The 27,687-nt window shown below is 40.6% G+C and overlaps 1 protein-coding gene across 2 annotated transcripts in view; it reads left to right on the top strand.

The window, feature by feature from the left end:
• The window catches only part of GRIK1 (glutamate ionotropic receptor kainate type subunit 1), a gene marked incomplete at its 5' end in the record, with an annotated part of 174,974 nt that overhangs the window by 76,706 nt on the left and 70,581 nt on the right, over positions 1-27,687 (top strand). For both annotated transcript variants that reach the window (XM_084261976.1, XM_084261975.1), the window contains 3 exons: positions 13,454-13,621; positions 16,716-16,973; positions 24,854-25,035. In XM_084261976.1, the coding sequence (XP_084118102.1) occupies positions 13,454-13,621; positions 16,716-16,973; positions 24,854-25,035 (608 nt within the window). The remainder of the gene's footprint in view (positions 1-13,453; positions 13,622-16,715; positions 16,974-24,853; positions 25,036-27,687) is intronic.

Genomic DNA, 27,687 nt, shown 5'->3' with positions numbered 1-27,687 from the left:
GAAGGGAGGAAGCATTATAAGAAAACAGTTCTCCTGTAGTTGTTTGGGTTCCCATTCCAAATTTATATTGAATTTGCATGATTTAACACTTCATGTAAAGTTGTGATTAGGTGCAGATGCATTCTGTTTACACTTGTTACTTTAACATTTGCAAATGTAGATGCGAATAAGCTATTTTTCAGACACAAATGGCCCTTAGTAGATTGAGGAATAGAAACGTTCCAGACTGATAATTGCAAAGAAGGCTTTAAACTGCAGGCACCTCGACTAAGTGTCTTGTCAAGAGCCAACCATGATTACTGTAAAGATACATGGCAACTCAAAGTGCAGGTGCTGATTAAACATTACTTAGAAGAGTGGATCAGCTGCAAAATCTGCAACCATCACCCTTAAAAGCATAATCCTCCATGAACTTACTTAGACATTATACTTTCCAAGACTGAAAACCTATCCTGGTATTTTTCTTTAAAGCACCTGCTATGCTGAGGCTGCAATATAAATAATAACTTGTTTTAAAAACGTCAGCTGATTTTCTCAGTGTTCCTTTTTGGTACTTGAGGTTTAAGGGACGAAACTACATTAATGCTAGTAAGAGAGGGACAGAAAAGTCTAGGAGGATGTAAGAAAATATCTCTCTATAAAATGTAAAGAACAGTAGGTAAGTTCTGAGCAAATTCTGCTGATTTCTTTGCATTTCATAAACTGTGGGGGACTGTCAGAGAAGTAAGTACCCCATCCCAGTGGTGTGCTTGGAATTTCATGAGAATCAAACCAAATGATCCAGTGAGGACCCCAGTAACACTTAGTTTTATATCCTTCCTCTACACTGATACAAGATTAAGGAGGAGGGAGGTTTGTTTATTTTAATGTAAATCAATTCAATCACCTATGTCATTTTTCATCTTCTGTGGTTATACTTCACGCTTATGCTTTCTTAATTACATACCTGATGTGATCTGCGTGTCTTGTGGCACTCTTACCTGTATTTTGTCACTCTTTCTGTAAGTCTGCAAGTCTTTCTTTCACATGGCAACAGGTTCAGCTGTGCACAGGAGGCTTGGGAAAATCTTCCACTAGCTTAGCTGCAGTATGAACATACTCTGTTCACAGAGGGTCTATGCAGGGTGCCACTCCATACCTCTTTTTTGTCAGAGGAGCATAAAGCCTTCTTCCACAGAATAATCTTTTCTTAATAGACATGTTACATCGTTCCCCTGTAAGTCAAGACAAGCCCAGCAAGCAATATGTCAAGCTGGCTATGTTTTATTAATGCACGTCTTCTGGGTTCTGAGCTATTCTTTAATAGCTATAAAACATAGCTGATGCTCCCCTTTGCTGAGATGTTACAAGAAATGCCCTCATTTCAGTCCGATGAGGACTGAAGCACACTCAGCTCAATGGTCTATTTCAGTAACAGGCATATTTAAATGGCTGTTGGGCCAAACCCAGTTTGCATCCAAATGAAGCTGAGTAGACCTGGGGAGAAGAAAGGCACTGACTCTGAGGCTGCATGGTGAGAAGGTGCAGGTGAGAGACTGTGCTGGGGGGGGTGAGGAGCAGGGAGTAGCAGCTGCCCTGCACTGATCCTCTTCCTCCATACTCTGCTGGGGACCTGTGTCTCACGGGGTTAGAGGTGTGGACAACAAAGGAAGGTGCCAAGAGGTTCCTAAGTGTTGTGTCTTGTGGTAAGTTGCTCAGTGGTAAGACTATGTGACACCTTGCCTCACGCCAGAGGTGTTGCAAGCCCACGGAGTTCATGGCTCTAATTGCTTAGGAAAATTTCTCAGCCTTGAGCTCAGCAAGGTTAGTGAAGAGCCCTGGGGGAGCTACAGCCACCATGGGAGAAGGGAATAGTGATGACTGTCACAGGTAAAGTCCTCTCTGTTTAGCTGAATTATTTCAAGCCTTTTCTTCAGAGTGAGAGGACCAACTTAAGAGTCTACCATAAAGAGTTGATGGATATTTGAAGGAAACCAAAGTGGAAATTCAGTTACTTCATGCGCAATGTATGACAGCAAAAGCTGTTGTTGACTTTGTATCCCTAATGTTTAAACTCTCAATGAGGATACTCGTTTTTGCATGCTCAGAAATGCAAAGGGTCCACAGTAATTTACAAATTAAGATCTCTGCTGTAGCTTGCTAGCTGTGTGCTTCTTGGCATTCCCTGTGCCAATCATTTCCGGATCGATAGGTAGCATTGCCTTTAGGGGAGCTATAACAGCTGGATTTCAGAAAGGAAAAAGCGACTGACTAAAGTTAAAGTGCAAAATGGCCCTCCTACCAACTTTAACCTCTTTCCACCACCTCCTTTATGGAAAGGATGTACTTTTGGATAGTCTGTGATCTCAGTTTATCCATGCTTTTTCAGGATAAGCTCAGATTTCTTCAGCTTTCATAAAGACCTTATGTTCCTAAGCATCTTACAGATAATAGTGCTTAATGGGCATTCATGGAAAGAAAAAGTGTATATTTTTAAAGATAGAAACCTGATGTTCATGCTTAAAAATCCTGTTTGCTGAATAACAAACATTTCCAAGTATAGTCTAGGATTTTGAAATGTTTCTCTATTTGTCTCTGACAGCTTGAGAAAAATGGCTAATCCTGAAATACTCGGATTGCATATGCAAACTCACAGTTGCTTTGTAACAAGGTTATATTCTCACACCTCAGGACTGCTCTTCAGCTAGAGAAACCTTTTCAGGACTTCAGTTCAATGAATCCATACATCTTTCTATGGGTCATGTGCAGTCGTAAGTGCAGAACAAAAAGTAGAACTGCTACTTTCTGGAAAGTGTAATGCCTTGAAACCACTGCAAAGGAAGGTAGTAGAGCCCTTTCTTTCACAGATACATCTGTTTTAACCAGGTGCCTGCCTAAAAGCAGGTGGCAAAAACCCTCTGAATTCAATTTTTCTTGCTATGCTTTTAGATGGGATCTCTATTGTTCTGTTTGGTTTAAAGTTTCCTTAAATGTAAGGTAAAATTGCTTTGTATCTGCAATAAATGTTACTGTATTTTTTATTCAACTTAATATTTTTGAGACGGAACCAGATCAAATCACTAAATAAAATTTCCAGCAAATTCTGCAGCTCAATGTCATCAGTCTTCCAGTCTTCATTCAACCAGCTTGTTTCCAGTCTCCTCATCTACTTTCGTGAGATTCTTTTTTTTCTTCCTTTATTCCTTAATATACACATTGGGGTTTTTTCTGTGATTGTTGCTTCCTCTCTACTTTCGTGTTGCCTTTCATTCCCTTTCCATTTTCTGGGTAGTCCAGCACATGATCAGCAATTAGTGTGTCAAGATGTCTGGATGTCTCAGGGGGAAACACTCTGATTCAGACAGGTACTTAGGAAAAGCCTATCTGTGAAGTAGTGCATTGAAAGATTTTAAAAAACACACCAGAAAGTAAGTTTATCTTCCAGTGGGACTATTTGCATTGTTACTGCATGGTGGGAGAAATGCTCAGCCATAAGAGAATTTGATCAAGTCTTATTAAAATCAGTAGAAGTATTTACCTCCTTCAGTAAAGTCTTATTTCTTTTGTACAAAATCCTGGGGAGGGAAGTTGAAAAGCCTGTTAGTTTGTTGCAGGGATCCTTAAAAAAAAAGAAAAGGAGAATTGAAATTATTGTTTCTGCTGAGTCCTGGAGCATTTTTGCAGGAGGATTGCAGCAAAGGGCACAGGGCTATGTGTACCATCAGACAACGGTTAACAAACACATTCACCAAGATCATCTCATTAGCTAAATGAACAGCCTTTTTAGCTTATACTCCTAACTGTCCTTACGAGTGTTACCACAGCACTGAGCCCAAACCTTCTCCTGAAGTACGTGGCATAGGAGCTGCGTTGGGCAAGGGCTTCATCACTGCGCCACAGGGAGCTCATCTCGCAGAGGCACTGCCCTGTTTCACTGGGTCACTGGGGAGCCCTGAAGACAGCAGCTCTGCTCTCGGCACGTGTGGTTCTGCTGAAGATGGATGCTCAAGCTGCCACGGACTTTTGCAAAGAAGAGCATGCCAGCCACACTCTGGAAAGCATAGCAGGTCTTATGCATGGGCAGAGGCAGAGCAGAGTGGTGAAACTCTTGAGTATACAGCTTTAGACAGTGCCCTGCTTCTGGGGAAAACATTGCACATAACCATCCCTGGTCTCTGCGAGGCTCGTCTGCCTAATTCTGGCTCCAAGAAGAGAAAAGAAACAATTTTTATTCCCTCCTCCTTGATGCACGGCTAGAAATAGCTTCTGATGGGACCCAATGTTGCATGTGCGACTGGGTAATTAGAACCAATTTTCTCCCTCTCCTGTGTTTGTCTTGTTTGAAATCACTGCTGCAGTGCCTGGATAGCTAGTTTGCCCAAGTAGGTACGGTTATGTGGGGGGACGAACAGCAAACAATATAAATTACATATGTACTACCCTGCTTTTTCAGTGCCTCTTGACTAGCCTCTGCATCATGAGAAAACAATGAAATAAAGGCAGCAAGACAATAGTTGGGTTTTTTTTTAAATTTCTATCAAATAAAGTGTTTGCACCTCTAAAATAATCCTTCAGTTTCCAGCCAGTACTGTCACTGCATTGCAAGAGATACCTAAATCAGGACAACCATTTTTTTCCCCTGTAAAGAAAAAAAAAGTTCATTAGTTAGAAATTCTATAACATGAATCATGCTGATGCCTTTGGGAAATATCTCCAAATTCATAAGCTGAACTGAACTAAATCCCATTGGAAAAGGCAGATCTTTGTATCTTAATAAGCTCAACTTTTTGTATATGTACATACACACATACATATTTTTATCCCTTTGCTTTCCAAAGGATAAAAGCATCGCTGAATGCAGTACCTTCTAGAAGGGGGATAATTATCTGCATAGAGAATGTTTTGGATAGAGAAATGCTTTAACATTTTCTATTTAAGATCTTTTTCCCTCTTTTGTGCTCCTCGTCTCAATCATTAACTAGGTCTTGTTTGCTGTGAGTTATGTATTCAGACCTGGTATAAGGGGCTGCAGCTCTTTGGCAGTCACAGACCTTGCACCTGTCTGCACAAGGGCTGAAACCAAAATGTGATTTCTACCGGTTTCATCGCTGTGTAATTAAGCACTAACCATGTTGCATGAAAATAACAGAAAGGCTGAGTCCCTGTGAGAGTTCAGTCTAAATCAAGCAAATTTTGAATCAGACTGCAAAGCCTGACAAACCGTACCTCGCCTCTTGTTAAAGCTGAGAACAAAACCTCCACAGAAGCAACTGGAATACAATCACGTCCTAAACATGTGCCCAGAGGTGGATTTCAGACTTGTGATTTTGAACCTAGGAGATACTCAATTTGTCAAACAATCAGTGGCTTTTCTGTAAACAAACATAATTTGAAAAAAAACCCAGAAAACAATCCTCTCAACTTTGACACTTGGGCTGCATCCCGTTCCTTCTTTTTTTGTCAAGTTTCAGGTCATAAACCTGACCCAGGTTTTAGCCCCCCGATCCTACCACACAGTCATGGAAAGGCAAATGTAACCTTCACCCCAAACCCCTAAAGCCAGCCCTGCTCAGAATTATTCTGTTGCGTTGCAAATTACTTATCATCTGGAGAAGCTTGCAGTCTATGGAGACAGCAGGGCAAATAAATGCAGGTGGGCATAAGGAAAGCAGGAAATCCAGGTGAGCACCAGAACAAGGTAGATGCCTTTCTGTGCCCACCATCTTTTATTTCAGATTTGGATAGCTCAAAACAATGAGACTAAAGTGTAGAAAGGGCAAGTGTATGGGCTTCAAGTTTTGTTAGAAGTACATCCTAAAAGGCGGAGCCCACAGACGGATGATGAGTTACAGAGGGAAAATAATCCAGACCCAGGATCTGGCATAGGCAATGAAATGGCAGTGACATTTGGCAGGGTATAACAATGAGGAATAAAACTGAAGGCATGTTGGACAGAAACCAGGATGGGTGAATGCAAAGGCAGTGAATGCTGAGGTAAGGGCAGGGGCTTGAAAAAGGCGGGAATAGACCACAGTGTATGGAAGGTTTCCAAAACAGCTTTTGAACAGATTGAAGAGAGAGTGATGGTAGGAAAGCCACTCAAGCTCTCAGTTTCGCTGTCTGTAAAATGAGGATGATAATAGCTGCCTAACTCAGAGGTCCCTGTTGCAAGGCTAAATTCACCCGTGCAAGGAATGCTAATATGTTCAGTTTGCATTCTGTGAGCCAAATACAAAGCCCATGCATCTAATTCCAAGAAAACCTAGGGGAGTAAACCCACTTCAGTCTGGATTTGTAAATGTAAAATACAATTATTGTTTGTTATAGGATTTTGATTGTTAATGATTCTTCCTTAGAATTTTTAATTTATTTTTGTTTTGTTTTAAATGCACATACATACCCATAACAGAGTAGTTTATAGGTCATTTATAAATTAGAGGTAATAGCCAATTTCTGGTCTAATCTTACACAGTCAGTGAGCTAACTTTATAAAGAAAGATGCTGTTAAACTGTTTGCTAAAGGTAAGCCTCTAAGTAATAACTCATTTGATTACTCTTTCCCGGTAAGATGAATGCCCAGGCTTGGCTCTGTAATGAACACACTCACACTGACTCTCAGTCAGGCGCCTTGTGTCCCAGGAGAGTATGTCCTCTGCTGAGAGGCAAGCATGGAAAAAAATGCTTGGAGAAGGTTTCCAGTAGCAAGTGGTTTCACTCCAAGCCACACACTCTTTAAGACTGTAAGTGGAAATTATCTGGAGAAAAATTTCCACAAGCACTGTTTCTCTCTGCCCTGCACCTTTTTGAGCCAGCAGGTCTACCCCTACCACTGCCAGCCCCACCAAGCTCCAGAAGTGCATGTGAGTCCTTAGTCATCCCAGCAGCGGAGCAGTGTGAGCCCATATCTGTATCGACATAGAGCAAGGGCAAACTGCATGCTAATTTGGCTTTATGAATCTCCTACGTTCACTTGGCATCAGCAACAGCTTCTCTTTTGGGAAACTGGTGGCACATAGCTGCACAGTCATTAGGATTTTAACTTTCATTTCTCTTCGGTGACTGACAGGTGGATTTTAATGAGGTCTCATGGACCTCCTGGTGTTCAGATGGTGCTGTGAAAAGGAGAGGATTCTCAGAGTATAAATCCCCCCAGGAGATAGATGTTCAGATGTTTTGGAAATCCTGCTAGCAAATCACCTGCACGTTGTGGCACTGGATTGCCTTTGAAAGCCGTCAGTCGCTCAAAGCTTCAGGGATGGAGCAATGGCATCCAGTGAGCCCTGTGTTTCCACATCCTTTATTCAGTATGTTACCCTGTGCAACAGACACCTCCCTAGGTGGATGAGAAGGTGCACATTTTATGCTCAGGCTATGAAACTAGGATATTCTTTGAGCAATGGAAGGAAACCTTGACACCAACCATGTAGGAATAGGGTTTTATCCTTAACTGAAAGATTTGTAAACCATAGAAGTCCCCTTTTTCTCTAGTAAAGGGGAAAAACAGTGTCTCTATGAGGAAAAGCTTTGTTATTTTTAACTATATTTTCCCCCTACCATCCTTCTTAGTCTCTATGTTTTAAAATTTCAAATGTTTTTTACTGTATGGTCAGCATGTTTGTTTTCAAGGAGCATTCTTTTGAAGTGTAGAACATGAATGAGAGTATAAACAACATATGACCTTCAGGTTTTTTAACATCTCTTGTTTATCACTTTGATTTCTGTCAGGATATCAAAATACTTGATGTAGGTATTAATATGGATACTCCTGAAGTCACGTGTATATATGAATAGCTGATCTGTTGTCATTAAGTTGCTGGCACTGCTGGCAGTAGGGACAAGATGGTATGTTGGGAGATGAAAATCTGGCAGCACATTAAAATGTCAGCAATATATCTTTTAAATCTCATTACATGTGGTGGCTTGACTTATGGTCCTTGAATACTGTATCTAGTATTCAGCGACACTTCTCTCTATTTTAACAATACAAGCAAATGACTGACTTACACTGCCAGCATTTTCCACTGGTCAAAAAGTGGAGAGAATTATTTTAAAGATAAAGAATATTAATTTAAAAATGCCTGGAGGACAGTTCAATAGCTGATACAGAGTGGAACCCCAGCATCAAAGAAAGGTTGACTACAGGTCCACTGTGTAAGCATGGACATGGCCCTGTTGTGGAGCCGCCTCACACAGCTCCCAGTGAGTGGGAGAGACCTTTAACAGATTTAATTGGGAAATATGGTATTTATCCACTGAGATAATGAACATGTGAACATCCCAGAGCATGACCTACATTTGAAAAACAACCACTTTTTTGGCATCTCTGTGGTGGCTACTATCTTGGGCTGTCTTAAAAGCAGAACACTTTTTAATCTCTTTCACTCTTCTTTAGGTGTCAGAAGGAAATACAGACCACCCTAGAAAAGCACAGCATTTTCACATTTCTGTTTTCCAGGATATCAGTACTGTCTTTGTAAACCTACCTCCATTTTATCTGGCTTTCCACAGCATTTTAATAGAGCACAACAAATAACAACAAGTCCCCAGTGCAGAAAGATGCTGTTCTTATGCTTACTATGGAGTAGGCAAGGGAAACCTTTCTGCAAGCAGGACAGAGTTTTTAAAAGCATTTTGAAAAGTTAGCATTTTACTTTGAAAGCATCAAAGTGATTCAGCTGACTGAAATCACAGAAATTCCTTCAAGGCTACTCAGGAAATTTTATGTGTATGCAGCTAAAAAAAATCCCACAACTACATCTGCTGTACTGGGACTGAAATATGTTAGTGAGACACTTTGCACTGAGGAAACCTGACCAAAGAAGCCCAGGGAGATAGGTTGACTGCCATCAGAAAGGGCAACAATTTTTAGCTGTTGCTGTTTATGACTGGTTTTAAAACATGCATAGGGAATTTTTCCACTAACAAGCTTTTGCGCTCTGCCTTGTCTTGAAGTGAAATGTTGAGACCCATTGAGAGGTATGGAAATTGATTCAGCCATGACCTTTTCTAAAACTCCCTCTGTCCGTGATGACCCCTTTAAATGGAAACATTTGCTTGCTCAGAAGGACTGGAGCTGCTTTTTCAGGTGTGCCCACTGAGGTGTGCTTTTATATTTCTGACATTTTACTTGCTGTAGAATTTCTTGTTTTTATCTTCAGAAGATGAATGGGGCTGATGCTTTGTCATATTTGTCAGTTTGAATTGCACCCCTCGCTCTCCTCTGAAGAGCAGTCACTCATGTGGCTTCAGTCCTCATTTCTGTCAGAGCAGCATTAGCCAAGCAGTCATTTTCCTCTTACTTTCCGCAGCTAAACTCAAAGTAGGGGCAGATACGGATTTTTTCCTTCATCCCTGCAGATCTCCCTTTATAAAGCAAACACTGAAAGCGAATGTTTTCCTCAAATATGTGCACTGAAGCGGGATTATCAGTTAAGTGAACACAATTTCTTGGTTCTACTGATGCCCTCACATGCAGCTGGTGGAGAATTACTCCCTGCGTGCAGTAGGATCAGGTAACCTACTGCCAGCCTTGCTCCTCAGCTGTACCTGGTGAGAGAGCCTCTGGGAGGTATCCATGTGAGGCAGAGCAACACCTAGAGCTCTGGCACTCACCTGGTTTCAGGTAGGCATCTTCCTGCTGGCTCAGGTGGACAATTGTGCTCATCATGGGGGTGGACATAGTGCTGGAGCAGAGGAAAGGTCAGGTCTCCTGCTGACCAGGACTAAGCAGCTTTTGGTCATCCAAAGCTGCTGCATTGGATTTACTTACTATTTGACTGAGTAAATGAGGAAGAGGGGAAGGAGTTGAAAGGGAGGACTCAGCTTTTTACTGTGTATATGCTACAGGAAACCTTCCTTGAAATCCAAAGCTTGTTTTCACTTAGCAATAATAACCTTGTTTCTGGAACATCATTTAAATCATGAGTTAACATCGATCCCCCACCCCCCGCTTCCCTTGTAGAATCCTGTGGTTAATTTGGTTTTAAAATGTTGTACAGTAATTACTTTATTTAAATGAATCATCTGACAAACTGGTTCTTAATCAAACTTGTCACTTACTTGGCTATTTCTCTTTTAACCTGGACCTTACCACAAACTCTAAGCTTGACTGTCAGTCATCAGCAGAACATGGCAAAAGAGAAACTATTTACTAAATTGCTAGATTTCATTTAGGATATGTGGATGAAAACACTACAGCATAAAACAGCTAGATTTTGTTTGTTGGCTTGTTTGTGATGCAAATTTACAGACTGATTCAATTCTTTTACACACATAGGTCCCAACAGAAAAGTTCAAACTTTTCACAATACAATTATCCTCGACTTCACTTGCAGTAACAACTACTTCCTCCATAAACTCTAACTATCTCAGGGGCTTTGTTCATGGGCAGCAGGGTACCCATCTTTGTGCTTTCTTTAGGGCTTATTCAGGAGAACTTTCAGGCAAGTAAACATTACTGACTTGGAAGAATGATTTTGTGGTTTCAAAATTTCCTTACCCTAGCAAGGAGGAGAGCTTTCTACTTGAGCTTTCCGACTCTAAATGGTACCCTATTCTGCATCTCCAGTTCAGCTAAATGAAATTTCCACTGTAAAGTCATGAATTTCTTGACTATCTGTCCCCTTCTTACTCAGACCTATCCAGAGTATCTCACCAGCAAATGAAAGCGTCTAACTGAAGTTCTCTGTAAGTGCTTTACTGCTACTTTAGCGTGTACAAAAGGAACCTGGAAAATATACTGAAGGGGTACCAACATATTGATTCTACAGCTGACTTTCAGAGAGACCTCTCTGATTACATTTGATATGTGTATGTGATAAAGCATGAGCAGTTTTGATTAGTTTGCGTAGGAAGCTTTTCCGTGCAAAATTTTCACTCTTTCATCACTCCCCCTTTCTCTCTACTCCTTCCTTCTGCCCATTGAGCTTCTATTCTATTTTAAAGGGAACCAAACAAAAATTCTGCTAACAAGCTATAAATAGTTTATGAATATACATCAATTAAAATTAATCTCCGTTTAATAGGCAACTGATCAGAGGTCTGGAAAAAGTTCTAGTCCAAGAATAAGAAAGCACTCGTGTATGCATAAGTATGAAGGTTACCTCAAGGGTGGTTGAATGAAATTGTTTTAATTAAAAAAATAAGAAAGAAAACCAAAAAGGGAAGTAGAAAGGCACAGCACAGTAATAGTTTCCAAGATGGAGAAGATTTTTTGCCAAGATTAAATGGTAAGAGACTCATCCTACTGGAACTGGGGAGAGATGGTGGTCACCCTATCTCATTAAATACTTATCCTGGACAATCCATAATACTCAGTGACATGCACCTTGCCTTATGAAAAAGCTTTCTGCTAGTTCTGATAGGGGTGAAAGTAAAACATAATGGTTGTATCTTGCTGGCCCAAGGCCAACCTGGCATTATAGCTAGCTGAAAATACTCTCTTCCTCAGGTGAAATGAGGGAAAGCAAATTTTCTTTAACCTGAAAAGTGGTAAAGTTGTTGGGATGAGGAATTATAGGATCTGAAAGAACAGGCTTTAGATTTTTTTCCTTCTGGTGACCTTACAGTTTGCTAGTCTGGAAAATCCTGCTGATTTAGCATTTTATGTGAGGATTTACAGTTAGTTCCAAAAACCAGCACTTAAACTTATCCCAGCTATTTCTGTGTGTCACCGTCTCCTGTAATCACTTGTACATTTTATGAAGGAGAGAAAAAATATCAGAAACTCTTTAAGGTTCTACTACATGCATATTGGTGTGAGAAATGCATATAGTGAACAAGAAAATTGCTTAAGTTGTCAAACCGCTTAAGTCACGTTAAAGTATTTTTAACGTATGGATTCAAGAGAGAATGTAATGCTGCACATCCTAGAGTAGCTAGAGATTATGTTGCCAACTTGGGTTTGATAGCCTCCAGTGTTTTCATTGCTGAGTTAAAATTCGAAACAGGTTTTAATTCCACTGTGTTCCCATTTCCTGATTGTCAGCTAATGACTACACTATTCCTACTTTGGTGACATCAAAATTGCAAGAGATTGCAGGGCATTAGCTGAATACATTCTGATACTCAGAAAATATAAAGCAATATCTAGGGCTAGAATTTCACATGGGGAAATGCAAAAATATGTAACTGAGAAATCCAAAGTATTCTCTAGTGACTTGCGCTAAATGAGTAAATTATACTTGCAAAATCAAGTACTGAAGCTGGAGATTGCTGTTTAAAAGAGCTATTTTTTTTCAAATTAGCTGTGTTTGTTATGCATTCATCAAATCCCAATGCTCCTAGACAGTCTGAATGTGTTGTTGGCATAATAAAGTCTCTAGAGGCTAGAGGGAGTAGACATCCCAGTATAAGTTGGACACCCTGTTGACTTGAAACACAGGCACCTTCCCCATCTCAGAATTTATGCCAAAGTAGTTCATTATGCTTCTAAAATTCAGATTGGTTATTTAATGGTCCTCTCTTGGAAAACTTGCTTCCAGGCTAAAGAAAAGCTCAGACTCACATAATTTCTTTTAAAAAGGAGTAAGAATTGTAGAAAATTTCAGTATGAAGGGTAGAAAACAAGTTCTGCCAAACTGTACAGCACTCAAAGAGCAGTTGCCCAACTGGAATTGCACTGAATGGGTTGTGACACCTCTTGGTTCAAATAGTTCAAAACAGATGTTGGAAGAAGATTCTAGAGGAGTGATACAAAGTTGAGAGAAATTGTGCTAGATCCAGCACTGTCCTTGCAAAGAGACTTTTAAACCAATGCCATGATGATGCTGGTAGAAACTTCATCACTGGAGACATCACTCAACACTTTGAGACAGAGGTGAAATCTGTGGGAGCAGTGTGTTGCTCAGCTCATGCTCTATATCAACAAGTTCAGTTCATTAACGAGCTTTGAAAGAGTAAAAATAAATCACCTGTCCCTGAGCAAACTAAGAAATGACAGACAACATTGCCTAAGGCTTATAAAAAACCAAAGCCCTACTAAGATACAGACCTCAAGTGGGAACTTTAAGTCCATTTCTACTTAAGCTCCTAAATCTCATTTGAATGTGGATCTTGTAATGCCAAGATTTGTAGAAACATTTCAGAAAATATCTCCAACTCATCCAAGTTTCATCTCCATCCACATAGATTAGTTTGGAGCAGGGAGAACAAGACCTATGAATATCACTACTTTCATTAGTTACAAACTTGATGGAAGTTTTCACAAGCATTTAAAAATTCTTCTTTGAAAAGTCTGAATAATAAGCATGCATCATCTTTCACAGATGTTTGCCTAAGCAACATTCATAATTTGGAATTAACCTTGTAGATAAAACCCAATAATCCAATATTCCTTTGCTGTAGTGCTTTTAACAGGAATTTTTAACTCTTTTCCTTTATGAACACTTGGGTTATTATTGCTCATTATTTTTCTCTTTTTATGTACAGTGATGAAGAGGTGAATAATACTTCTCATTTATCTCTGTTTCAACAGGAGGGATATTCGAAACTGTGGAAAATGAACCTGTTAATATTGAAGAATTGGCTTTCAAGTTTGCAGTCACCAACATTAATAGAAACAGAACACTGATGCCTAATACCACATTAACCTATGACATCCAGAGAATTAACCTTTTTGATAGTTTTGAAGCCTCGAGAAGAGGTAATTATCTCGATTACTCTATCAGTAACATAACATGTTCTATACTATCTTAACCCAGCCCAGTCTCCTTTTTTTGCTCTGACTGTAATGTGTATATGAATGGTAACATAAAATTAATATTTCAAAGTTATTTGAACTAGGAATCAAGCTGGACTTGGACCTGTCATCTACTTTCTGATAAAACACCTACATCCTGTCTGCATGATAAGAGCCCCAGATGGAAGGTGGCAAGTCCAACCCATTTTTCTTTCCAAAAAATAGATTTGCCACCTGGAATTCTGCAGAAAATGATCATAGACTAACAGGGAGCACAGTGGGATGTCACAACCCATAATTAGCACACACACACACACTCTCAGATATCCATTATTCATAACAAATTATTTCTATCGTACGTTAAAGAACAGAGGCCAGTAGTGTCCCTGTCCTGAAATATTAACGCTTCAATGGCTTAGACACAGAAGTTACATCAACTGTAAGAATTGGAGTGGACAAGTTTGGAATTTTTTTGCCTGTTCTTTTACTTTTCTCGGAGAGAAAATTGTTGGTCCAATTTGCTTGTGTCTGATTTACTTGCAAACCAAAATGGAGAGGGGGAAAAAGTCACACTTCTCCCTAAGCACCATGTACTCCTTCACCCCTAGGAGGCAACCAGGAAATTTGATAAAATGTTATCTATGACAGTCTAGTTCCCAGAACTACACAGCGTGCACCGGGAGAAAGAGCCCATAAGTTGCTAACGCTTTGCAGATGTGCTTTGCAGTTCACTAGCACATCTGTCACTGTGAATGGTACAAGGTATGCTTGCTATAAGGCAAAAGATGTGTCAGATATAAAAGCGAATGAAGGCTGGAAAGCAAACATGTTTTCGCACCACAAATCATGTTAGAATGCTGGTGAACCATGATGTTTCAGAGATCTAAACTACTAAATTCTCCTCGTGGTACTTTAGTTTCTTACTAAAAAGGGGAACGCTTTCAAAGTACATCAAAAATAACTTTTCTTTTTTGAAGTATCAGATATATGCTGAAACTATATGATGTTAAAAATCAAGTAGGCTGGATTTATAATCCATGTTATCTAAATTGAGACAGGATTTTGTATTCCCTGTAGAGTGAGAACCTCTTCTGTGACTGTTATGAATGTACCCTTTCCATTTGATCTGTAGGAAGGAATTAATTATAAATTTTTTTTTTTGCAAATCTACATGCAGGGAATCTATGCAGACAGTAGTAATTTCTTCTCATCGAGAATTATTGATATCATTTATGCAATTCACACACTAAAACCTTTAGAAAGACTTCTGAATTAAAATTTGAAAGCCTGAGCATTTTATGCTGTCTGCAAAACACTCATTTGTAAACTGAAAGCTGAAAATAATTGATTTTCTGTCATATTCTATTAGTATCAGAGAACTAAATATTAGGTTAAAAAATCTCAGCTCACTGATGATGTTTGTGTGTGTGGTATTAAAAATCTCAGAATCACAGGACTGTTTGGGTTGGAAGGGACCTCGAAGTCCATCTAGTTCCCCACCTCCCCACCCCACCATGGGCAGAGACACTCTCCACTAGACCCAGCTGCCCAAAGCCCCATCCAACCTGGCCTTGAACACTGCTAGGGAGGGGGCAGCCACACCTTCTCTGGGCAGCCTGTGCCAGGGCCTCACCGCCCTCACAGGGAAGAATTTCCCCTGAATATTTCATCTAAAGGTACCCTCTTTCAGTTTAAAGCCATTATCCCTTGTTCGTTCACTCCATGTCCTTGTAACCAGTGCCTCATCATCTTTCCTGTAGGCCCCCTTTAGGTACTGGAAGGCTGCAATAATGTTTCCTCAGAGCCTTCTGTTCTCCAGGCTGAACAAGCCCGACTCTCTTAGCCTGTCCTCATAGGAGAGGTGCTCCAGACCCCTGATCATCTTTGTGGCCTTCCTCTGGACTGTCTTCAACAGCTCCATGTCTTTATTGTTCTGGGGGCCCCAGAGCTGGACACCGTACTCCAGGTTGGGTCTCACCAGAGCAGAGTAGAGGTCACCTCCCTTGACCTGCTGGTCACACTGGTTTTAATGCAGCCCAGGACATGGTTGGCTTTCTGGGCTGCAAGTGCGCATCGCTGGCTCATATTGATGTTTTCATCAACCAGCACCCCATGTCCTTCTCCTCAGAGCTGCTCTCAATCCATTCTCTGCCCAGCCTGGAGCTGTGCTTTCACTCAGTCACTGCAATTTCTACATTTCCCACAATGAAATATCTTACAAAGGGTATGGCATTGCCTTTTAGTGCTGGGCTTTTTCCCAGTCGATAAACCTTATTAGAAACATTTGCAGTAAATTTTACTAATGGATAAAAATAGTTAATAATACTTCATCTTCTGTCTGTTAGGCTGAAAAGACATGGGAGGGAACTAAAAATAAAAAGACACCTGCAGGAGAAATTGTTTTGGCTGAGATATAGGCACAAGGAGAAAGAAACCTTTGTTGATACTAGCATTTGACTGATTTGGAAAGGTATTAAAATGTCAGTGTGTGTTGGTTCTTTATTTCTCTGTGTTGCTACTGAGGGCTTTGGGCTTTACTGCCTGTTTTGTAAACACAGATTATGGAGCGCCATGAATCATAGCGCCCTTTACTGTTTATATTCCTTCAGTAGCCTGAAATTAAAGCAATTCACATTGGTAGAAGCTTGCCAGTCACGGATGGAATCCATATAGTGTCTTTTGTGATTCCACAAACGTATTTCCTGACATGCTGCCATGAAACTTAATTCACGTGAGGTCCCTTTGGCAAGCCAGTGTCCAGAAAGCTCCTGGTTTCTCCAGAATAATGCCGTTATGAAAAAGGCAATTTAGGAATCAATGTGATCTGAAGGTAACAAGCAGAGAAGTTGTTTTGTTTTTTATTTGTAGCAAACAGGTTCTAGGATATAATGCTAGGATATCATGCTAATCAGCAAAGCCATTTTCACGAGCCATTTGCAAATAGGAACAACACGGTTATACATTCTCACTTTGAAATGATGGGCAATCAGTAAAAATTATGCAAGTTGCTTGCTTTTGCCAGCTAACAGCTTCTTCCTCTCCTTTCTCCCCTGCTCAGCATGCGACCAGCTTGCTCTTGGTGTAGCTGCTCTGTTTGGCCCCTCACACAGCTCCTCGGTCAGCGCCGTACAGTCTATTTGCAATGCACTGGAAGTCCCACATATTCAGACCCGATGGAAGCACCCTACAGTGGATAACAAAGATGCATTTTATATCAACCTCTATCCAGACTATGCAGCCATCAGCAGAGCAGTTTTGGATCTTGTACTATACTACAATTGGAAAATAGTTACAGTAGTATATGAAGACAGCACAGGTAAGCACTGTGGGTCATGTACTTCTATTATTGTACACATATGAATAAATTCTGTGTGAGAGAGTGCCTGTGATAGTACCGTTTGGCACACTTAGAGCAGTATATTCCCAGAATATAGAAGAAAAACGTGTTGTAAGGTGAAGCTATACTGTCAGTTCTGTGGCTTTCAGAAAGTTGTTCATTTCGTCAGACCTTCAGAAGTCACCAGGAGGTAGCTCCTGAACTGTGAATAATCAATCACATTTTGCTTCCTATTTGTGGAACCAATAACAGAGCTTTAAACTGCTAAATATTCTAGTGTGGAGCTGATTAGGGATTCCCCCTTTCAGTGAAGTATTGATTTTAAAAGGGACATGTCTACAACCCAAAAGTTCAAGCTGCAGCATTTTTAACATAGAGACTACCTTGTTCCTTGGAACTGTCTCAGGAATAGTCAACTCACTTGTCAGCAGTGTGCTGAGGACTGAATCTGAAAGTTGTAATTTGTGTAAATGTTTCCAGCCTGGGACTCTTAACTTAGAGAAGCTCATTCACTCTTTGTGACAAGAACCTCCTTCTGGGCCACACAGTAGTCTCAGCTGTCCAGAGACACACCATGGACAATCAATACTGTAACACACCCTTTTTATCCACAGAACACCACCACCACCAAAAGATAATAGCAATCTCATTTCTGGGAACAAGTGATTTAAAGCTTTATAAGAGACTAAGACTTTGGGGGTTTTTAATACACAGAGACTGTGGAAGAGTGTTGATGTTATAAGGAAGTCCAACCCACTGCTGCATATCTTTAGATATCTAGGCTTTACCTATAGAATCATGGAATCACAGAACAGTTTGGGTTGTAAGGAACCTCAAAGCCCAACTAGCTCCAATCCCCTGCTCTGGGCAGGGACACCTTCCACTAGAGCAGGTTGCCCAAAGCCCCATCCAGCCTGGCCTTGAACACTGCCAGGGAGGGGACAGCCATGATTTCTCTGGGCCCCCTGTGCCAGCACCTCACTGCCCTCACAGGGAAGAATTTCTTCCTAACATCTAATCTAAACCTCCACTCCTTCAGTTTAGGGCCATAATCCCTTGTCCTGTCACTACACACCTTCATAAAAGGTCCCTCTCTAGCTCTCTACTCTTGTAGCTGATGCCACATGTGTTGTGTGAACAGACAGAATATTTCAGGTAGTGCCACTGCCCTCACTGGAGTGCTAAAATATTGTTTCTGAGAAACATATTAGTTGTTCTGGTCATTGACAGAACTGCGCACCTAAATTGCTCTCAGAAGGAGTCCTATATCTGGCAGGATTACACACCAAAATTTATTCCAAGCATGACTGCGAAGAACATAATCTCTCCTACAGTGTAGACTCAGTCATGGTCTGTAATAAGGCTTCACAAGAAAAGGTTTATATGTAAACAAACCATTAAGAGCTCAGAGAGGTCTATAGCTCTCCCATTAAAACACAGAAAATGCCAAATAAGATCTCCCAACTGGCTGATTTTTGCAGGGCACAAAGTTATAGGTAAGGGCACATTTTAAGCAGCAGAAAAGATTTTCTTGGAGATATCGTATCTGTAGCAATGAAAAAAAAAGAGCTAATTAAATGAGACTTACACAGTTGTTCCACTGTAAACTCCCAACACCATCCTTCCACGCTGCCTTTTTGTTGTAAAGGTGTAGATGGACCATATGCATTTCTGAAAAATCCTGTTGTGCGTTACCAGTCATGGGTACAAATTAAGCACGTCACTGTCAATGCCACTCCAAGACATGCATTACCCTTTCCCTTTCCCATTGTCCAAATATAGCACCTTCTAGACCTCTATGGGTGTGCAAGTAGCTTTAAAATTGGTTCTTTGATAAGGGCATAAAACAAACCTGAATGAGCCAGATGCTCAGGCATCTGCCTAAGCCTTTAAAGGAAGTAGGCAAAAATAAATAAATAATTAAACCAATAAATACAAAAATCATGCCTTTAAAATCAAGTTGTAAAAACACTCCTGAAAGGCACAATTCTGCTAAAAAAATCCCACAAACCCAAAGCTCGATTCCAGGCCAAAAATCTTGCATTTATTTCTGCCCTGTTGACAGTAACAAAGGAAGCATGTTTCCTCTTGGATCCAAGAGGCAGGTCTCAGTGCCAATGTTCTTCTCACCTTGGACTCAGAGAGCACACTGGAGGGCTGGAGGCAGAAGGAGAAGAACAAGTCAGGCTGGGCTTATGGCAGCAGTCTCCTTGCTTCCATTATGATGGCCTAGCTTAGCAGGATTTCTGCTGGACTCCCAGCTCTGTATGCCAAAATACACTCATGGACAAACAAGCAAAGGTCTTTTTTTAGCGTACCCTCTTGTTGAATTAGCATTCCAAAACACTAAACGCTGTGTGCGTGTTCAGTTACAAAAGTGACTGATGTTAAAGAGACTTCATTTGCAGAGATATTTACAAGGTAAATTAAGCATCAATCATCTTATTAACTCAGAGTCAGAAAAGTAAACAGGTCAACTTTGATCAATATAAATATCCTTTGGATTTTGGGTTACAGTGACGTCATTTAGCTCAAGCTCTTCCTATTTCTCATCTCTTGTGTTTGAAGTTGTTACACCACAAGAAGAAAAAACATATGAACCATTTTTTTTTCTTAGCCACTAATTCTACCTGAAGAGCAGTTTCATTCCTAAAAAAACAAAGAACTCATAGCTGTAACAGTAAACTTCCAACAACACATACCCAGATTAGTCAGGTTGAGGTTAGCCTTGCTCCAAGTTAAGAGTTTATTTTGAAGTTTAAGGGTGGAAAATTCTGCTTTCATCCATCACACTACAGCACTGCTCCAAGCTCACGTGCCATCCCAGCCAGCTCCAGTGCAAAGGCCACATACTGCATTAGTTTACCAAGCTGTTGTTGCCCACCTCCTGCAGTTATGGTTTTCACTGCTGCATGAGCACATCCATCCATGGAAATGCAGTTACTAGTACGGGCTGAGAAATGTGAAAAAACCCCCATGAGTGAGCTCATGTTTCCAAATGATCCAAATCACTTGTGCCTGCCCTTCTTACCTCAAACACCATTTACTGTGCTGCCAGTTTTTGTCACCCAAATGTTGTTCGGCTGTAACTTTTTTCCAGTCAATGATTTTGGAGTGCATACAGAGACAAGAGCACTGCAAATGTCTGAACAGCTTACCACCAGCCTTTACAGACCTCTGCAGCTTAATAAGGCTTTCTCATTTACATCTGCTTTTTGAGATCTGGCAAACTATTATTTTATATTCCCACACTTTTTGTGAGCAGGTTATACGATATATGAGGTTGGACACCTCCTGGGGGCAAGAGTTTTACATCGAGGAAGCTACTTGTGTTAACAGATTAACATCTCCCATAATTATAGTACTGACCATTCATTCCTCAGCATTTTACTACCATATCAGCTTTACTGTTAGCTTGTCCCATGTTTACACTGGGATAAACTGGTCTATATTACCTCACATACCCTTTCTGACACTGACAAAGCATTAGCTCTTTTTTCCCAATTCTCTAGAATTCATTCAAGGTTCAGACATCTATCACATTAGTTGTTGAGTGTTAGTAATCTACTGAATTGACTCTACAAGATGTCAACAATAAAACAATGTAATATAAAAGCAGGAAGAGAAATCTGCAACCAATAGTATGAAAATCTACATTTTTAATAGAAAGCACTTAATCATCCTGCTTCATATTAAGTATCATGTTAAATGGTACAAAAGGCCCCCTGTTAAACAACTTTGCCGTCTCCTCTGAAGGGATCTACAGCAACTGTAAAGCTTGTATTTTGTTCCTATAAAACGTTTGCAAAATTCCTTCATGTTTCCTTATTTGATCAGATTTTTACCCTTGTCTCTTAGACTTCAATATAAATAAGAATAATAATGCACACTACAGCAGATTTTTATTTCTAATTGCCCTTGTTATTGTGCCATTGAAAGATGAACTTTCAGACAAAGTAATCTTTCTTGATAGTAAATTAATGCCTTCTGGCTAAACAGTAAATATTTATTTAAACATCTCATAGTTCTCTCTCTCTGAAAATTCTCATCCCAACTCATTGATGATTATAGCTTTCCAATACTCGGGAAAAATAAGACTTCTAAGCACATGCTTTTCTTTTTCAGGATGAGACTGTGCTCCCTTTTTTCCACATTAAGCATAATCCATGTTATGTTCAGAGTCCTCAGGCCATAATCAGCCTTCATTCTGATTATTAATTCATCTTTATTTTTCATCAAAGGGATAAAAATAGTATATAGCAAGTGCAATGCCTTTGTGTGAGGCAGAAAGTTGTCTCTTGAAGGTTAAAGATGATCTAACAAAGCCTTGCAATAGACTGCACAATACATCCAGCATGTTTTTCCCAAACTTAGGTACCATAAATTACAGTTTATCTTTCCACATGCTAGAACTGGGTAGACATACTGTTTTCTGGTTTAATTTAGTGGTTTGTAATAGATCCCTTCCAATATTCCACTGTTTTATTTTGTTGTGTGGCACATTGATCTGTAACAGACATCTGACTTTGCCTCAGTTATCAGCAACTCAGAAAAAAGGAATAACACTGCTTTCAGTGCAGGTTTGACTCTTTTTTGACTCTTATCTTCCCTGAATTCAGTAATTTTAACCTACCAGGTGCTGAGAAGAGAAACTACATCTAATTCCTCATCTTCTCTAAGAATCCCTGAGTTTCCCCACTTGTTAGCCTGCTCTCACAGCATAGTTCAAAGCTCAGAAGAAACAAATCTTTTTGTCATATCAGTTCAATTAGTTTGTGCAGGGCAGAATTTGCACTCTTACTGAATTTACTTTCTTTGAAGTTGCGGTTACAAGAGATATCCAACTTTGCTAACCTTAACACAGTTTTCTCATAAAAAGAACTATATTGTCCTAAAGCAATGAAAGCATTTATTAGATTTTAAGTCTGGCAGAATTACACATACATTTTTTTTAATTAAAAAAAAATGGGGGAAGTGAGGGTTGAATACTTTGTACTGACACACACTACAATGGTTATTGCCATTTGACATGATTATTTACCTGTTGGAGCACTGTGTAAACACGTTTGAACTCCTAAACACATCACATATAAGTTGCAGTAAGTTCTAGACACTATGAAATGAAATGAAGTTTAATGAAACATTCAAAGACTTTCACATGTTTTAACACTTTACTCGTGTCAGAGCAAACCATGTCTCTTGATCACACTACTAGGTGAAGGTGGAAATCCAACCCCAAAGGTTACTCCATCCATCAAGGTTAGAGACCACAACATAAGTTCTTGACAATACAGGGAATTCCCAACGGTGTTTCCAAAGGAAAAGGGGAAAGTGTTTATATGCAACAGAATGCAAACAGTAGGCCAAGAAAGTTAGTGAAACAAGTCTTGTTTCCATCCTTAGAGATTTTGTTTTGAAGCCCTAACTTGAACCTTTCCTCTCAATAGTACTGGCTAATGCTTTCTCCATGCACTTCACAGTTTGCACTCAGCTACTGCAGCTTCCACCTGGCTTGACTCTCCAACATCTACCCAAGTTCCTGCTCCTGTGCACTCCTGCGTTGCTGTTCAGTTGACATCACCTGCTTTGCAGAAAGAGGTCAAAGCACAGAATATGTCACTTCTGAGCCCTTCCTGCCTTGGCTGCTACTCCCTTCCCAATTTCATGGGCAGTTTGTGATGACTCCTGTCTGTTTCAGGCTGAGTTCTGGATGGTCTCACCAAGTGAGAGAAAAGTGACTAAGTTCTGCACTTGCCCTTCATCACTTCCCCCAGGAATCAGACTCAGCACCTCACATTTATGGTTTGTCCCAAATCAAGATTTGGTGGTAGCATGTCTGAGGGTTTCAATTTGTTGAGAAGGAATAGGAAGGAAGGAGAGCACTGATGGTTATTCCCCTGTGCATAATTAATTATGCTGGCAGTCAGCTGATTCATGCTTTTGCCTGGTCCTCCAGAAAAATAACTGCAGTCTTCTTGCTGCTTCTTTGATTTCTTCAGTATACCATAACTAGCCTTTACTTTAATTTCACGTGGGAGTTGGAAGTGGTGGGAAGTGCAAGCGCAAGCTCCAAGCCTCATGTGACAGAAGTAGGTATTGTAAGGCACACAGCATTTTCCTTGCCCCAAAAGAGAGATGAAGGTGGGTAGGCAAATAGTTTTGCTCTTCACCACGCTGGCACTCAAGTACTTTTGGAAACAACAGTACTCAGCCTGAGGCTGTGGATAAGATGCAAGATCCCCTGTATGCTGGACTCTTCCTCCCAAAACTCAGGTTTCCCCCTTAGAGCCACCACTCATTGCAGCGGCCAAGACACTGCAGTCAAGGGCAGAACGCTTGAGTGCATGATGCAACCAAGCTACAGCTTTACAGCCAGATTACATATACTCCCCTACTTGTGAGCCAGTGTTAGAAGCGTGTGCCCCATTCCCGTAATAATGAGCTGGAATTGTTTCATATTTACACAGGCTGGCTTTCAGCCAGGCTCCGATCTCACAGCGCGTGCAGTAATTTACATTTGAATACTCATAATGCTTAATATTCTATATTGATTGTTGATACTTGAAAACCTGCGAAGAACAGACCCAGCATTGCAGGCGGAGGGAAAGATTAGTTTTTTTCAAAACACATTGCCAGTACTTGAATGGAAGCCAACAGTCCTCAACACAGCAATCACTCGCTAACCTCAAAAGAAATAGGGATGCTTCATCTTGCCTTATGTGTACCATCGGACCATTCAGCCAAGGACATTCATGCACAAGACAAATATACACCTGTTCCCATCATGAGAGCAATGAGGTTTTTTCCATATTAATAATTTGTTTGATTTTTTGTTCAAGAAGAGCTTCTTGCCTGTATTCTCTCCCTCCTTATGTACATTTTTAAGGCAGCCTTTTACTTTCACTCAGCAGGATATCACAAGTTTTTTGTGGGTAAATTACATTCATGGATAATGAGAGACTGTAATCACACACCTCAAAGAACTCCTAACTATCTTACTTAAGTGTTGGAGGCAGTACAAATTACATAGGAGTGCTGAATTACTTAGTAGAATTGTACTGTGTTTAAATACTTGGACAAATCTCCAACTGGTTTAGCTCCACTGACTTCAAATAAGCCGTTAAATCTGTACCAGCTGAAGACACGGTCTTAGAAATCATGTTTTTGGGTTTACAGGAATAGATCTGGATCTCAAAATATTTTGGTTCTTTACAAGGTCTCAAACTTGCTGAGTGACCTTATGCAGGTCACTGTGCCTTCAGGCTTTTTGTCTCTGAACTGATGACAAGAAAAATTTAAGGCTCTTCCTCTGGGGCATTGCAATGCATGCTGAAATACAAGCAGTGAAAGCTGTATGGATGACTACTGAGAGCAGTAGTAGAGCACATGCCACACAGGCAAACCACTGGCTTCTGCCTGAGCCACGATGGAGGTGCTGGCCATGGAACATTTTTCTCCCTCTATCTTCCCTCGTCTGCTCATGCTTGACATTAAGCAGGGAAGTCAGTAAGGAGGCTTCCTCAATTCTACATCCTTGTTGTTTAATATTGAAATAATTAACTGCCAAGGAAGAAGCCTTGTATTCTTTTTAGAATAAACTGTATCAATACAAACATATCCTATATATAGTCAACCAATTAAAAATACATTTCAGAATATTCAGATGTTGAAGGCAAGTATAATCATGAAAAGGAAAAGCTATTATAGCAATATTATTTAGGACGCTGGCAAATATGAAGCTAACAACTACCCTTTGGGTATGTGAAATATGTTAGGACTGATAAGAGACCCTGCTTAAGTGACAATAAACACTCATTGTGCAGAATGGTTAGTTGTATAACTGCATTTATTTTTTTCAGGTCTAATTCGCCTGCAAGAGCTCATCAAAGCCCCTTCCAGATACAACATTAAAATCAAAATCCGCCAACTGCCCTCTGGGAATAAAGATGCCAGGCCTTTACTCAAGGAGATGAAGAAGGGCAAGGAGTTCTACGTGATATTTGACTGCTCACATGAAACAGCAGCAGAAATCCTTAAGCAGGTAAGGGGAAGGGGGTGAAAAAACATTACATTGATTTTGTCTCATGAAAATTGTCAGCCTCTCTGTTTTTCATTTTCTGGGAAACATGAAAACCAAGTGCATTTATCAATTAGGCCACAGGCTTGTTAATGCCAGGGACAGAAGTTGTTACAGAACGTGTAACATGCAGCATGTGAACACTCCACGAGACTTCAGGGCTTCACAGAGCCAGAAGGACCAGCAGCAGTATTGATGTCTGAAGAGAAGCCCGTGGATATCCCACAGAAGAAAACATGCATTTCTTTTTAATACTTCAGGTTCTGCTTGACTGGGAAGATTGTTGCATTTATATTAGCTTGTCCTGGCTTAATCAATATAGTTTTTGTGTCTTCCCCACAAGAAATGAAAGAGTCCATTTTGGAGTGCTTAGGGAGCGGCTCACATTGAGCTACTGCCTCCTCAGAGGCTGCACGTCAGGCTCAGCACTGACTACAGCAACAACAGGGCATTAATCCACTGCAGACAAGAGCATAACTTTGCATTCACTACCCTGGAACAAAGCAAGATTGGGTCTTCTGGCACTACCGCGTTACGTTTTAAACTCCGGTACAGCGAGAAGATGCAACAGAGACAGTATCAGAAGGAAAAGGTATACTTTAAAATACTTTAAAACAGACAAACAAAATAAATAAAAGGAAGTGTGGCTATTGTACAAGGATTGACATAGCCCTGACCTGAGGATGAGAGTTGGACAGCCACACAAAGCAAGGACACACACCACAAAGAATGATGTTAATGGGCTGGGACGTTACTAGGAGCACACAAAGAGTGGTGCGAATTAGAATTTACTGTTGTCACTTGCCATATATTTCTAGACAGTCAAAGTCTAAAGCACTGGCTCCTGCAAGTCACTGACCTATAGACAATAATTTCGAGCAAGTAATACACTGTGAACATCATTTCCCTTTTTGCTGCAGTTGTAGGTATGAGGGCTTTTTATTCTTACTGTCAGCCAGTCTGATGGGAAACACTGATCCCAGAAGACCACCAGTGAGATTCCACTGATCTAAATGCACAGACAAGGGCTGTCTCATAAAGGTTAAAACCTGTGCTTCCATCCCAAATTGTGTTGCTGTAATATTAGAGTCATGCAGGCCAGCATTCTACATCAAAGTAAGCAAGGTGAGTTAGTGGCTCTGTTAGTTTGTGGAACCTGAAGCCATCCTCTCCAGACTAGAGAATCTTGATCCAGAGAATACAGACTTGCAGGATGGTATCTTAAATCAGATGCACTACCATTGAGAGCAGCATACATGTTCCCATGAACTACTAGAGTTAGATTTACTGCTGACAGGAAAGTTGGCCCATACTAAACTTCAGGATTTTCTGGGTGCAAGTTATGTGTTTAGGCTACATCAGGGCCAGACGCAGGCATGATTGGGGAATAACAAGGGGAGGGTGCACTCATCTCACATGATAGAGAGAGCACTGTAACAAATGGCAGTAACTGGGAAGGGTGGGGGACAGAATAACAGCCGTCCCCTCACTTTGCTCTCTGTAGGGCTGTCCTAAAGCATTAAAGCATGCCAGCAGGAGCAAGCTGCTCCAAAATGAGATTTGTGGAGGAAGAGTTAAACTGACAATACAAATTTTCAAGGATCTGCAAGAAGAAAGTACATGTATCTGGCACGCTGCAGGAGGCACAAAGCTTCAAATATACTAGGCTGAGTAAGAAAAAAAAAAACCCAAAACACCAAAAAACCTCCCTTAGTGTCAAAAGAAGAAGAGGAAGTGTTAAAGGATGCACTAAGACAGGGCAAAGTGGCAGAATAGTTTGTGTGGGAAATGGATCAGGGAGACAGCTGACAGGCTGCAGATACAGATAATGCTCTCTGGTGCCTTAAAAACTCAGAGGAGGTTGGTGAGTGGCAGTGTGGAAGAAAAGAGGAAAATTAAGAGAGGTACACCTGTGGGTCAGAGCTGCGGGAAATGAAGCAACATAAATATAGGGTAGAGAGAAAGAGAAAATGGCTTTTATATGAGATAGTATGGTGGGTGAATCTAGATGCTGGCAGCAGTAACTCAGGTGTTGAAGTTCCTCACTGTCAAAGGCAGCCGTGAAATGTGAAGGTGTAGAGGGCTCTGGATTCACATGGGACTCAGCTGATTGTAGGTTAACTACATGCAGTTCCTCTGCTCTCGTTCTCATCACTGTAGGCACAAATGCTTATATAATTTTACACCGAATGAAAAAAAGATATTGAATAGAACACTACAGAAATTATCTTAAGAAGAATCTGCAGGATTTTATGGGAAAAGGTGGTGAATTATGCAAGATTTCTAAAAGGAGTGGGAATCAGAGCCAACAGTCACCTAAACCTGTCCACAAAGCAACAATTTCTTGTCAGCCTACCGTATTTACAACAATGTAGTAGATGCCTAGTAGCCCATGCAGGATGAGATGATTAAAGAAGGGGAGCTTTGTAATGAGCTGGGTTGCAGAGGGTATTTTACAGATTAACATTGCAGCAGGGTGACACAGGGACATCCCCACTATTGCTTATGCTCAGTTCTTGTGTTCTATTCATCCACCAAGCCTGCACAGGGTTCCTCCAAAAACTTTTGCATAAGGGTCTGCATTTCCCATGTTCCAAGCCCATGGGTGCCCCCTCC

The sequence above is a fragment of the Gallinula chloropus genome (assembly GCF_964237585.1).
Source record: "Gallinula chloropus genome assembly, chromosome: 1".
In the NCBI taxonomy this organism is placed as follows: domain Eukaryota; kingdom Metazoa; phylum Chordata; class Aves; order Gruiformes; family Rallidae; genus Gallinula; species Gallinula chloropus.
This window is presented reverse-complemented; position numbering and strand designations above follow the sequence as displayed.